This window comes from Dama dama, chromosome 7 (assembly GCF_033118175.1).
Source record: "Dama dama isolate Ldn47 chromosome 7, ASM3311817v1, whole genome shotgun sequence".
In the NCBI taxonomy this organism is placed as follows: domain Eukaryota; kingdom Metazoa; phylum Chordata; class Mammalia; order Artiodactyla; family Cervidae; genus Dama; species Dama dama.
In genome coordinates this window covers 34,645,328-34,658,895 of record NC_083687.1, presented here as the reverse complement: position 1 = coordinate 34,658,895, position 13,568 = coordinate 34,645,328, and the positions used below count along the sequence as shown (strand labels likewise).

The window sequence follows — 13,568 nt, the reverse complement described above, 5'->3', positions numbered from 1 at the left end:
AGGAAAGTCGGCCCGGGATGGCGCGGGCCAAATAGCGCATGCGTGCGCTGTCACAACGCGCTAGACGTCGGTGCGCCAGCTGCCGGGGTGACGGACAATTGCGGCGGGTGCGCTCGACGGCGGACCTGGAACGCTCTTCGGGTCCAGAGGGCTGTTGACCCTTTGTGTCCTTGTTCTTTTGCGAACTTCGGGGCTCCCCTGCTCTTCCAAGACTCGGTCTTAAGTGGGGCCTGGGAGCCGGCGATCGGTCCACGATGATCTGGTTGAAGAAGGGAAAGACTCTGCTGGAGTGGCTAACGCTCTCAGGCAAATTGAACAATTTCGACAGAAACCTGGAAAAGGTATTAGAGGCGAAGGCGCGGTTTCTAACGAAGGGAAAGAAAGCGCCCTCCTTGGTTCGTGGGTGAACGCTGGATAAGTTGTCTCTGGCTAGATTCTTTTGGATTGAGTTCCTAAACTCACCTTAGTAGTAATGATTACTGCTTTGATTGAGCAGAGTTATGTGCTAGGTGTGCCTACGTTCATTTGTCCATTTTTAAAAGGAAAAGGTTAAGTGGGTGAGTCAGCAAAATGGGTTTATCTCAGGAATGGCAGAGGAGTTACATGCAAACTGAGGCTAACCATGGGCAAGTCCTCAGCTGTTCTTCTATAGAGAGAATAGGAGACAGTTCAGAGGGGCTGTTTTGAAGAAGTTCTTGGAGGAGAGGAGAGTCGGGTTTGTGGTGGTGTCTCATTGATTGAGTTGCGGAGGTTTCTTAGCTTGTTGCTGATAAAATCTTCCTTTTTCCTGCTGGGATTTATAAAGTAAACTGGGAGGAGTGTTAACTGGGGGAAAGTTCCCCCTTTAGGGCTTCACCACCCCCTTTGGAAGGAGGTGTTTTAAATAATCACAACATTGTATAATTAAAAAGAAATAAGTTAAATTAATTTTAGTAAAATAGTTTAACAAAAATATTTTAACATGTAGTCAATACAAAAAGGGCTACCTTTCTGTGCTTTGAAATCGTGTGTGAACTGTACACTTAAAGCACATCTCAGTTCATACTAGCTGTGTTTGAAGTGCTCGCTACTGACAGGTGGCTAGCGGCTACCGTATTAACTGCACAGGTCGGTATCATGATAGGTGCTCTGTGTGTTAACTTGATCAAAAGTTGATTTTGCAGTTGTTTCCTGTGGGCAGATTTGCTCAGGCTAAATAGGTTTATGCATAGTGATTTGTAAATCTAGTCATGAACATGGTTTCTTTTACTGTGAGTTTTAAGGTAATGTGATCTAGACCAGCAGTTCTCAATTGGGGGTGGTTTTGCTCCCCATGGGACATTTGGTAGTGTCCTGCCACCCTTATGGCAGAAAGTGAAGAGGAACTAAAAAGCCTCTTGATGAAAGTGCAAGAGGAGAGTGAAAAAGTTGGCTTAAAGCTCAACATTCAGAAAACTAAGATCGTGGCATCTGGTCCCATCACTTCATGGGAAATAGATGGGGAAACAGTGTCAGACTTTATTTTTTGGGGCTCCAAAATCACTGCAGATGGTGATTGCAGCCATGAAATTAAAAGACGCTTACTCCTTGGAAGGAAAGTTATGACCATCCTAGATAGCATATTAAAAAGCAGAGACATTACTTTGCCAACAAAGATCTGTCTAGTCAAGGCTATGATTTTTCCAGTGGTCATGTATGGATGTGAGAGTTGGACTGTGAAGAAAGCTGAGCACCGAAGAATTGATGCTCTGAACTGTGGTGTTGGAGAAGACTCTTGGGAGGAGAGTCCCTTGGACTGCAAGGAGATTCAACCAGTCCACCCTAAAGATCAGTCCTGGGTGTTCATTGGAAGGACTGATACTGAAGCTGAAACTCCAATACTTTGGCCACCTCATGTGAAGAGTTGACTCACTGGAAAAGACCCTGATGCTGGGAGGGATTGGGGGCAGCAGGAGAAGGGGACAACAGAGGATGAGATGGTTGGATGGTATCACCAACTCGATGGACACAAGTTTGAGTAAACTCCGGGAGTTGGTGATGGACAGAGAGGCCTGGCAGCTGTGATTCATGGGGTCAGAAAGAGTCGGACACGACTGAGTGACTGAACTGAACTGAGACATTTTTGATTACCAGAACAGGAATGTGGTAGGAGTGGTGGGACTGGCATTTAGTGAGTAGAGTGGAGGGATACTACCAAACATCCCCAGTGCACAGATTCCCTCCCTCTGTCCCCACAGCAGAGAATGGTCCAGTCCAAATGTCAGCAGGGCTGAGATTTTGAAAACTTGATTTAAAACCATGCTGTTAATCATTCACTTTGATCTAGGTCAAAAGTAGATAAATTGCTCCTCTTACTCTGTGTACATATAAACCATGTCTTTGCACTGGACTTAGAGTTGACTGTTCAAATCATATGATTTCTTTCTCTAAATCTCTGGTTAATAATTCTTTAAAGTCTAGTTTTTGTGCCTTACGGGATCTTGCTGATAAATCATTTTACGTCAAAAAATTGTGTCTTTGGTGATTTAAATATGACACCAGAGGTTCTTCAAGGCAAGAAATGCTCACTTTTAAGTACAGGATTTTAAAATGCAAGATTACTGTTAAAATTAAACTGGAGTAAAAGATGTACATGGTCTCTCAGACACACTTGTCCTCTTACCCCATTGCTTTTGTAAAGACTAGAAGGAATAATGTTTCTGGGTGTAAGAAGCAAGTGAGATGTACAGAACTATTGTGTCAAGTCTGCCCCATTACCCACTCCCACAAAGTCAATGAATCAAGTACAAAAACACTGGAAAATTTGGCTGACAATATTCCAAAGAGGATTTTGTTTGGGGGACAGATGTTTGGAGATAGCATATAGAATCTGAAAAATGATAGTGACTTTCTGTCCCTCTACAAATGATCTGGCAAATTGAAAATTAGTTCTGGTATAGATGTCAAGTCAATGCATGAGATTGTACATTATACTGCTTTATCTTAGCCTGTCCTCTTTTTTAAAAAACCTCTGTTTTATCAGTGTTTATAAACACCCACAGAACCTATCTTTTATAAAGCACTGATACAGAAAGGCTAACACTCAAAATAAAGTCCTGATGTTGCTATAAGATCACTTTTAAATCAGTCAACAAACTAAGTACTGTGAGATTATAAAGAAATACCCATCGACTTCCCAGGTGGCGCAGTGGTAAACGATCCACCTGCCAGTGCAGGAGACGCAGGAGACGCAGGTTCCATTCCTCAGTTGGGAAGATCCCCCGGGGGAGGAAGTGGCAACCCACTCCAGTATTCTTACCTAGAAGATTCCATGGACACTGACAGGAGCCATAAAATGACAGGGTACATTTTATGGGGTCTCAAAGAGACACGACTGAGTGTGTGCACATACACACACCACACACTCCCCATCACAATTCCTCACCCCTATCATCGAGGAGAGGGAAAAAGTGGGTTCCAAGGAACAGTCCCATCAGATGTGCCCTGAGGGGGAAAAAAAGTCCTCCAAATAATTTCAGAAAACATTGATGTTGTATCCCCCTCTTTAGAATTGTGGTATAATACACATATTTTACCACATGGGGCTTCCCTGATGGCTCAGACAGTAAAGAATCTGCGTGCAATGCAGGAGATCTGGGTTCGATCCCTGAGTTGGGAAGATCACCTGGAGGAGGGTGTGGCAACTCACTCCGGTATTCTTCCCTGGAGAATCCCCATGGACAGAGGAGCCAGCCGGCTAGTCTTTGGGGTCACAAAGAGTTGGACACGACTGAGCACACACACACACAACATAAAGTTCACCATCCTAACCATATTAAAGTATTCAATTCAGTAGTAATTTTTGCATTCACATAGTTGTACAACCATCACCACCATCCATCTCCAGAATTCTCCATCTTGCAGACCTGGAACTACCATTTAGGCAATAACTTCTCATTCCCTTTTTTCCCCAGCCTTGCCAACCACTATCTATAGTCTGTGTCTCTGAATTTGACTACTCTATGTACCTCATATGAATAAAGCCATTGCATCCCTTTTATATATTAAAGCTTTCAACTAGTTCTGCAGTAAAGAAACATGTTTCACCTTATCATGTTTAAGTTACTTGCCAAAGGAACTCTCACCCCCACAATGACACATGTGAAAGTATATACTTCAGGAGTCTCAGGTGAGATCTAGAAACACCAGGTGAAATCCAACACACAAAGAAATAAGGGCAGGCAGTTCAGAAGCCAGGTTAAATTGTGTCACGTCATCCTTGTGGAAATGAGAGGTAAAGTGTAGGTGAATGAGCTGTCTAGACTAGAGCACAGACTAGAGAGAAGCATTAAAGATTTAAGACTGAACCCCGAGGACATACAGGGTTGAGAACAGTAAGTAGCCTTTGAAGACTATAGAAATGGTTAGGAAAGTAAGAATAGACCTTATACTTACTAGAAAAACTTTGAGGCTTTGGCTCTACCACAAAAGGACAGTGATATTACTTAAAGTTGATCCACATGATATGCCAACAGGTATACCTGGACTAGGGAACAGATTATTTAGACTTCTCTCTTGCTATTTGATTTGTGATTTTATCATAATGGGCTCATCATATTTACATTCCTGCAGGGCATCACTCCTTCCTGGGAATGACTCTATTCCAGTTCTACATACCGAACTAGATTAGCTGCAAAAATTCTCCCCAAGTTTGTGCTTTCCCTCTTGAGAGGAGATCTGGAGGAGTGAAGAGACATCACCCCAGTCCTCAATGTATAAGTGGTGAGGAAGGTCTTTCCCTATTAGCCCCTCTTTTCCAGGTTGAAGGCAGCAGAGGCGCTGTAATTGAGAGAAACCTTTCCAACGTGATTATTGTGAATATAGGCCTTCATAGCATCTACCTTTGTAGGCATTCTAGACTGATTCGATAAAATCTACCATTTACCAGCCTTTGGGAAGAATACTGCTTATAATCTTGCTTAGCACATCTCTCCTCACCATCATCACCCTGCCAATGAACATGAGTGGAATGGTACTTCAGCTGGTTGAATCTTCAGGGAATATTTAAATTCCTCTGAGCGCTTCCCTAGGGCTTTGTTTGCCTCCCATGGCACCCACTTATTAACTTTCATTTTTGATCTTCTCTTATAGTCTCTACTGGTTCCTCAGTCAGTCAGTTCAGTCGCTCAGTCGTGTCCAACTCTTTGCGAACCCATGGACTGCAGCACACCAGGCCTCCCTGTCCATCACCAACTTCCAGAGTTAAATCAAACTCATGTCCATTGAGTCGGTGATGCCATCCAACCATCTCATCCTCTGTGGTCCCCTTCTCCTCCCACCTTCCATCTTTCCCAGCATCAGGGTCTTTTCAAACGAGTCAGTTCTTCGAATCACGTGGCCAAAGTATTGGAGTTTCAGCTTCAGCATCAGTCCTTCCAATGAACATTCAGGACTGATTTCCTTTAGGATGGACTGGTTGGATCTCCTTGCAGTCCAAGAGACTCTCAAGAGTCTTCTCCAACACCACAGTTCAAAAGCGTCCATTCTTCAGTGCTCAGCTTTCTTTATAGTCCAACTCTCACATCCATACATGACCACTGGAAAAACCATAGCCTTGACTAGATGGTCCTTTGTTGGCAAAGTAATGTCTCTGCTTTTTAAAATGCTGTCTAGGTTGGTCATAGCTTTTCTTCCAGGGAGCAAGTATCTGTTAATTTCAAGGCTGCAGTCACCATCTGCTGTGATTTCAGAGCCCCCAAAAATAGTCTCTCACTGCTTCCATTTTTACCTTTATCTTTCAGTGTTCTTTTCAAGTGACTTAGGGGAGGGCAGGTTTACTTAGTGGACCTGAGTCCAGTGGAGACAAACACACTGTCTACATGAAAGATTTGTGAGGACTGAGACAGTGTCTTCGTGCCTGTAAGACATGCATATACATTTCTGAGCATGGTCTGTAACACAGAGTTAGCCACAGTTAGCAACCAAATAAATACACGTGCTCCCTGCAGCCGGTGTCTTGACTGAAACCGCAATCTATTTTTTTTTAAACAATGTCCTCCCCTCAGCCCCTCTTCAACAGAGAGGTAGTTCTCCACTGGTTTCTTCCCCCACAAGACATGTTTCTTAGCTCTGGAAAGTTGGGTAGCAAATCGGTCTTCTAATTCGAAAGAAGAATCAGTCTTCATTGTTATCTTCCGTTGGTTTACTTATTCTACTTAAGGAGACAAGAACTGGCAACACTAGGGATTCCCTGATGGTCCAATGGTTGGGACTCTATTATCACTCCTGAGGGCCTGGGTTCAGTCCCAGGTTGGAACTAGGATCCTACAAGCTGTGCAAAGGGCCAAAAAAAAAAAGAATTGGTAACACATAAAAGTATTTCTTTGCCGTATCAGAGTGACCAGTGCAAGAGTATCTCTATTCCAGTATACATTTTCAGCCAATTTTGTATCTTAGTATAGCCTTTGGCCTTTCAAGTTGGGTGGGTGGGTTTAGTCACTCAGTCATGTCCAACTCTTGGCAACCCCATGGACTGTAGCCCGCCAGGCTCCTCTGTCCATGGAATTCTCCAGGCAAGAATACTGGAGTGGGTTGCCATTTCCTTCTCCAGAGGATCTTCACAACCCAGGGATCAAACCAGGATCTCCTGCATTGCAGGCAGATTCTTTTTTTTTCCCCATATGATCTCACTTCATGTAGAACTAAGAAAAACAAAAGACAAACAGCTCAGAGATACAGAGAACAGTTGGTGATTGCCAGAGGCAGGAGTGGGTGGTGGACAAAAGGTAAAGGAGTCAAAAGGTACAAACTTTTGACAACATACAGCCTTGTCCTACTCCTTTCCCAATTTTGAATCAGTCTGTTGTTCCATGTCCAGTTCTAACTGTTGCTGCCTGACCTGCATACAGGTTTCTCAGGAGATAAGTGAGGTGGTCTGGTATTCCCATGTCTAAGAATTTTCCACAGTTTATTGTCATTCACACAAAGGCTTTAGTGTAGTCAATGAAGCAGAAGTATATGTTTTTTCTGGAATTCTCTTGCTTTCTCTATGAACCAGTGAATGTTGGCAATTTGTTATCTGGTTCCTCTGGGCAGGCAGATTCTTAACCATCTGCACCACCAAGCTGGGGGAGAAGATCAGTATTAAAATCAGTATTCTGCAGTAGAAAGTCAAATTGACATTTGTTTTACCTTTTGTCATCCCAGCCAAAGTTAGATAATCAAATGGAACACTAAGAACTGATTTCTATTAAATACACTGTACCTTGAAATTACACTCAACTGCCTTTGGTGACTTGGAGAAGGAAATGGCAACCCACTCCAGTATTCTTGCCTGGAAAATCCCATGGACAGAGGAGCCTGACAGGCTACAATCTGTAGGGTTGCAAAAAGTCAGGTGTGCCTGAAAGTGCAGAGGTACACACGCACCCACCTTTGGTGACTGTAAGGCTTTCCTGAACTGCCTAGCTTTTTCAAACTGTCTTCACCTGGCTAAATTCTGCCCATCCTTCAATCTGCAAATAATTTCACAGGATGCCTTTCCTAATGTCTCTTCCCTGAAAACATACTTGGATGAGTAAGATTCTTACTTCCAGCAACCTGTATTTATCCTATCGGCAGTCATTCACTGTACTGCAGTGTGCATGTATTGTTCCTATAGACTGGAAACCCCTTAAGAGCAGAGATTTGCTCTTGTTCATCTTCAGACTGCAGTGCTTCAAAGTCTAATAAATGCCCCAGTAAGGTGAGTTTATATCTTGGGTCTCCTTGGTGTGCATTATTAGTTTATGAGGACATCTTGTGGCTAGATCATTTATTGAATAATGCTCCCATTCTAACATTCACTTTTCCATTGATTTACCTCTTAAGCAAAACATGACAAATTATTTAGAATGGTTTGTATTTTATGGTTCTGTTTCTGTTTTATATCAGGGCCTTCTAAGGGGTAGACAGCAGCAAACAACTCAAGTTAGTTTGTGAAGTTCCAAAATGCCTTCCTGGTGGGAGCATAAAAGCTGCTGTATATCTAGAGATTCTACAGTTAGCAACAAGGGAGACTGGGAGGTGGATAGACTTAGACCTGAATCTCAATTCTGTCATATCCTGGGTGATCTTGAGAGTAAACCAGTCTGAATTTAAATTACTACAAAATGAAAACCATCTCTCCCTTACTACATAGTGCATGGAAAGACTGGCACAGTGCCTGACTTACGAAAATGCTCAATAAATGGTAGTTCTCTAGAGTCGAATCGTTTAATGCATGAGACACCCCTCCCTCCCCAGAGACATCACACAGTCATCCATAGTCTGTCTGAAAACCTCTAGTGACAGCAAGAATTACTGCACTGGATGCAACACATTCCATTCACAGTTCAGTTCCAACTTCTAAACATTATCTATGATGTTTTTTCCTAGTAAATTAAATAGGATTTAAGAAACACATTTTATTTTTGTTTCCTTTCTAAAGATGTTTGATATAACATTTTAAATTAATTGTTCCACATTTTATCTTTCAAGTAATTTTTTCATTATGATACTATAAATGGGATAGGACCTTAAAAGCAGCAATTTAACTATGCTGGATTCTATTAAACTTTTTATACTAAAATAGGTTTGTGGTATAAGCTTGTTCTCATAACGTATTGAATTTCTTCCAGCATATTTTAAAAACTGTTTTAAACCATTCATTATGAAGTCATTCTAAAATTACTTTGTGCAGTAACTAGGGAACATCCAAATTAAAATTACAATGCACCAACCTGACTTTGTTCGTGCAAAATTTCTGAGAAGACATTAAGAAATGCCAGGTTGCTGTACCTAGAGCTGAAAAGCTCAGATGGAATGTTTGATTTCTGCAGAGTAGTGGAGATTAAGAAAAACTACTCCTGTTTTTCCCTAAATATTCCATTTTATTTCAGCATAATTTACTCCAGAATTCAATTCTATCAAGAGAGACTGGTAACTTGATTTTCAGTTTCTGAATCAACTTTTGGGGGTGGCTTGGTTTAATCCAATGACAGTTCTTGGTAGAGCTGTTTGTGCTTTTCTAATACCACCAAATATTCAAAATTCTCTTTTCTTTTCTAACACTTAGGTGACTGTTGTTTCTGCTGCCCCTGGGAAACTGGTTTGTGAAATGAAAGTAGAAGAGCAGCATACCAATAAAATGGGCACCCTCCACGGCGGCATGACAGCCACCTTAGTGGATGTCATATCAACGCTCGCTCTGCTGTGCACAGAAAGAGGTATAGCCGGAGTCAGTGTTGATATGAACATAACGTACGTATCCAAAGTGTACCCCAAATCACTTTTCTCAATGTGATAACTCATTTCAAACAACTGAGACTACACACATTTATAACAGAAATAAAGCATGAGTTGCCCTTAGCTGGTCATCCTTAAGTGCAGCTACAGATTTGCCTTAAAAACATTCCATGGTTTTAGAATCTACAACTAAAGGGATTTCGAAGTACAGTATATATTAGTAATAATAATATAAATAATCAGGAATATATAATCAGTGATAAAGGGAAGTCAAGGGGACCTTAGGAAGCATCACTATGAACAAAGCTAGTGGCGGTGATGAAATTCCAGCTGAGCTATTTCAAATACTAAAAGATGAGGCTAGGAAAGTGCTGCACTCAATATGCCAGCAAATCTGGAAAACTCAGCAGTGGCCACAAGACTGGAAAAGGTCAGTTTTCATCTCAATCCCAAAGAAAGGCAATGGCAAAGAATGCTCAAACTACCTCACAATTGCACTCATCTCACACAATAACAAAGTAATGCTCAGAATTCTCCAAGCCCAGGCTTCAGTGATACGTGGACCAAGAACTTCCAGATGTTCAAGCTGGTTTTAGAAAGAGGAACCAGAGATCAAATTGCCAACATCCACTGGATCATAGAAAAAGCTAGAGAATTCCAGAAAAACATTTACTTCTGCTGTATTGACTACGCCAAAGCCTTTGACTGTGTGGTTCACAATGAACTATGGAAAATTCTTCCAGGTGGAAATACCAGAACACCTCACCTGTCTCCTGAGAAATCTGTATGCAGGTCGAAAAGGAACAGTGAGAACTGGACATAGAACAACAGACTGGTTCCAAATCGGGAAAGGAGCACGTCAAGGCTGTATATTGTCATCCTGTTTATTTAACTTATATGCAGAGTACATCATGTGGAATGCAGGACTGGATGAAGCTCAAGCTGGAATCAGATTGCTGGGCGAAATATCAATAACCTCAGATATGCAGATGACACCACCCTTATGGCAGAAAGCGTAGATGAACTAGAGTCTCCTGGTGAAAGAGGAGAGTGAAAAAGCTGACTTGACACTCAACATTCAAAAAACTAAGATCATTGCATCCAGTCCCATCACTTCATGGCAAATAGATGGGGAAACAATGGAAACAGTGACAGCCTTTATTTTCTTGGGCTCCAGAATCACTGCAGATGGTGACTGCAGCCACGAAATTAAAAGATGCTTGCTCCTTGGAAGAAAAGCTATGACCAACCTAGACAGCATACTAAAAAGCAGAGACATTACTTTGCCGACAGAGGTTCATCTTGTCAAAGCTATGGTTTTCCCAGTAGTCATGTATGGATGAGAGTTGGAAAGCAAGCTGAGCACTGGAAGAATTGATGCTTTTGTGGTGTTGGAAAAAGACAATTTTTCCACCTAAGCTACAGAAGATATGATTTTTGTTGGAAGGGGAGGCAGAAGTTAGAGTGGGAAAGCCAATGTTATTTGACATGAGGTCAATGTAAACATGTCATCAGGTTTCAATCTAAATCTTTCCTTAGGCTAACTTAACATTTAGTCCGTCTTTACTATGGAAATCAGCATGCAGTAAGCAAGTCACAAGATTAAAATGCAAAGGGTCTTTTGAGATTAAGATGAACAAAAAGAACTGCTGGGGCATTGAGGCACATATTCAGCAGTTCTTCCCTTATTCCATGTGATGAGGGTTAAGACCGCCTGATGACCCTGCTTTGCCTCAAGACTATTAGGAGCGGAGATCTTCCAACCTAGCACTGCACTTCATGATCTTCCAAGATACTGCTATTACAACCATAAAGCATCTTTAATAAGCCAAACATAATTTTGGCCTTTAAAAGTCTGTGTGGCTGAAGTTTTGGCCACCATCAGGAGCTGCCTGAAATCCAAGAGGGCCTTATATTAATTCCTTGTAGTTGTTTTTAAATCATTTTAGAGCTGAGTAACTTCTGCATATTGATAACAAAACAGCAAGTATTACCTCACATAGGAAGTTAAGCAAATTAAACGAAAGCTTGGGGGAATCTTTCACTAGCCCCGAATAAATATGAAGTAGGAAACCTAAAAACAAAGAAGGGCCACAGGGCTGGGGAGCAGTTGAAAACCCCTGTGTTTATGGGAAAACAAACTTGTGTGCGTGTAAGGAATCAGTAAGAGCTAACTTGGGTCAGGATCTGCCATTCAAATTAGAAAGGACAGAAAGTTTACTGATACTATTCTTGAACTACCTAGGAAAAAAATAAGGCAGCTGTTATGAGATGCACTCAACTTTCTCTTTTAAAAACTATTTGTTAATTTAAATATTTCCTTTCAAGGTACCTATCACCTGCTAAAATGGGAGAAGACATACTGATTACAGCACATGTTTTGAAGGAAGGAAGATCACTATCATTTGCTTCTGTGGATCTGACTAACAAGGCCACGGGAAAATTAATAGCACAAGGCAGACATACCAAACACATGGGAAACACACCATCTGAAGGCAACTCGAAGAAGTCCAACAATAAGTGTCCAGAGTAAACCTGACTTGGACAAATATAATTTTCAAAATAGCACAACCACAAGTAGCCAAGAAAGTGTCTTTGGGGAAAATGCCAGAGATCAAGTGGGATATAGGACCGGGGGTTGTCTATATTCTTTGATTTCGAGCCTCTTAAGTTTTAGTCAGTAATCCGTGATACTTGGATGAAAACACTCAGCTCAGAGTGTTTTGAAAACAGGTAAAGCAAAGCTCACAGGGCCATTTGAGGTAAGATTACCTTTTAACTTAACCCAGTATCATGCTAAAGGACAAATTAATGATTAATCCTTAAAATGTAGGTCCTCAGCTCTAAAATGCTAAGTTTTTTTAAAAACCCAATTCCATTATGGAACTTCGAAGCCGAGGAACCAAAGGCCACACTGAAAAAGAAGAGTGAGCAATCCTCAATAAAGTTTAAGGCAAAGCAGATTAGGGATAAATAGCCCAGTGGGTATGCTGCTTTTCTGACAATTCAGGATTGGTATATTTTATAGTGGTGGTAGTGGGAAGCACAGAATTACCCCCTTTTCTACTACCTAGGATAAAACCATGCAGATCTTCAATCTCCTAATGCTTGGTATTGGAAAGACCAAGTTCACTAATTGTTTAGTCAATTTCTCAAATTTCTGTCAACTGTGGTATTTATAATTGGTTTCTGCATCAGGGTCTTAGTTCTAACATTTCACAACTGATCATAAAGAAAGGAAGTAATTTCCTTTGGAAGTTGGAAACAGTTAACAGTTAAAGGTTGATGATCCTTTGGTTGTATTAGAATACAACATGCACATCAGAATATATATAGCCCTGTTTGCTGGAAGGGCAGAAGCAGACTTAATAACAACAGTGAGCACATAGGAAACCCAGATCTAGTATTGCCCACAAAAAGGAACTTGGGATCCTTGGAGAAAACAGCTGATTTCAGAGCTGGGGGGTGGGATAGGGAAATAAGATGAACCTATCTTGTATTTGAAAGTCAAGGAGTGCTCAATAAAACAAGGCGTGAAAATTACATAGCAGTGTATGACGCAGAGAGCTCAAACCCAGTGCTCTGTGATAACCTAGAGGGGTGGGAGGTGGAAGTTCATGAGGGAAGGGACATGTACACCTATGGTGATTCGTGCTAATGTATGGTGGAACCCACACTACTGTAAAGCAATTATCTTCCAATTACAAATAAACTATATACCATTGAAAAGAAATGAGTCCATACTGTTTAGGTGACAATAAATGGCTGAGACAGGAGAGCCCTTCCTTGTTAACAGAACGCTGGCACATGTAGAGGAGGAAATATAAAATAGTAACTATAAAATGGGAAAACAGGACACCACCTTCACCAATGAACGTGGACGTCAATAAAGAGCACATGAGCAGTGTGTTTCTGGATATTAACTTCAGGGGGGTGTAACATCACTCACAATGGGCAATGACCAGGATGCCCAATCCAAATTTAACCACAAAGGCAATCAAATACCAAATAAGGACATTGTTTTTTTTAAAAAATTGGCCTGAACCCTTCAAAACTTGAGTATGGGGGCAAATTCTAAACCTTGGCACCTAGTTCCACTCAGGGCGGTTAGGTAGAGTTTAGAACAGTCCCTGACCAGGAGCAAGTGTTCATTCCAAATAGATTCCAATTGTCAATTGATCAGAAAACATGGAAGTGCATTGTGAAATTAACAATATTTTTGTCTTTTCCACGAAGCCAGGTATAAGGCCAGGATGGTAATTGTTAAAAGCTGACAAAATGTCTTTGATTCCCAATTCCTGTTGAAATTACAAACCCAACTTCTGAGTTTATGGTTTAGCCATGGG

At 41.4% G+C, this 13,568-nt stretch overlaps 1 protein-coding gene across 1 annotated transcript; it reads left to right on the top strand.

Annotated features, from left to right (window-relative positions):
- The first annotated feature begins 93 nt into the window (after positions 1-93).
- Positions 94-13,017, top strand: ACOT13 (acyl-CoA thioesterase 13). Its single transcript, XM_061147502.1, has 3 exons — positions 94-341; positions 9,053-9,237; positions 11,551-13,017. The coding sequence occupies exons 1-3, from the start codon at positions 255-257 to the stop codon at positions 11,753-11,755; spliced, it is 477 nt and encodes a 158-aa protein (XP_061003485.1). The 5' UTR covers positions 94-254; the 3' UTR covers positions 11,756-13,017.
- The last annotated feature ends 551 nt before the right edge of the window (positions 13,018-13,568 follow it).

Coding starts and splice junctions, on each gene's coding strand:
- ACOT13 (XM_061147502.1), top strand. CDS start 255: ATGATCTGGTTGAAGAAGGGAAAGACTCTGCTGGAGTGGCTAACGCTC. Junction 342..9,052: donor TCGACAGAAACCTGGAAAAG/GTATTAGAGGCG, acceptor TCTAACACTTAG/GTGACTGTTGTTTCTGCTGC. Junction 9,238..11,550: donor AGTGTTGATATGAACATAAC/GTACGTATCCAA, acceptor TTTCCTTTCAAG/GTACCTATCACCTGCTAAAA.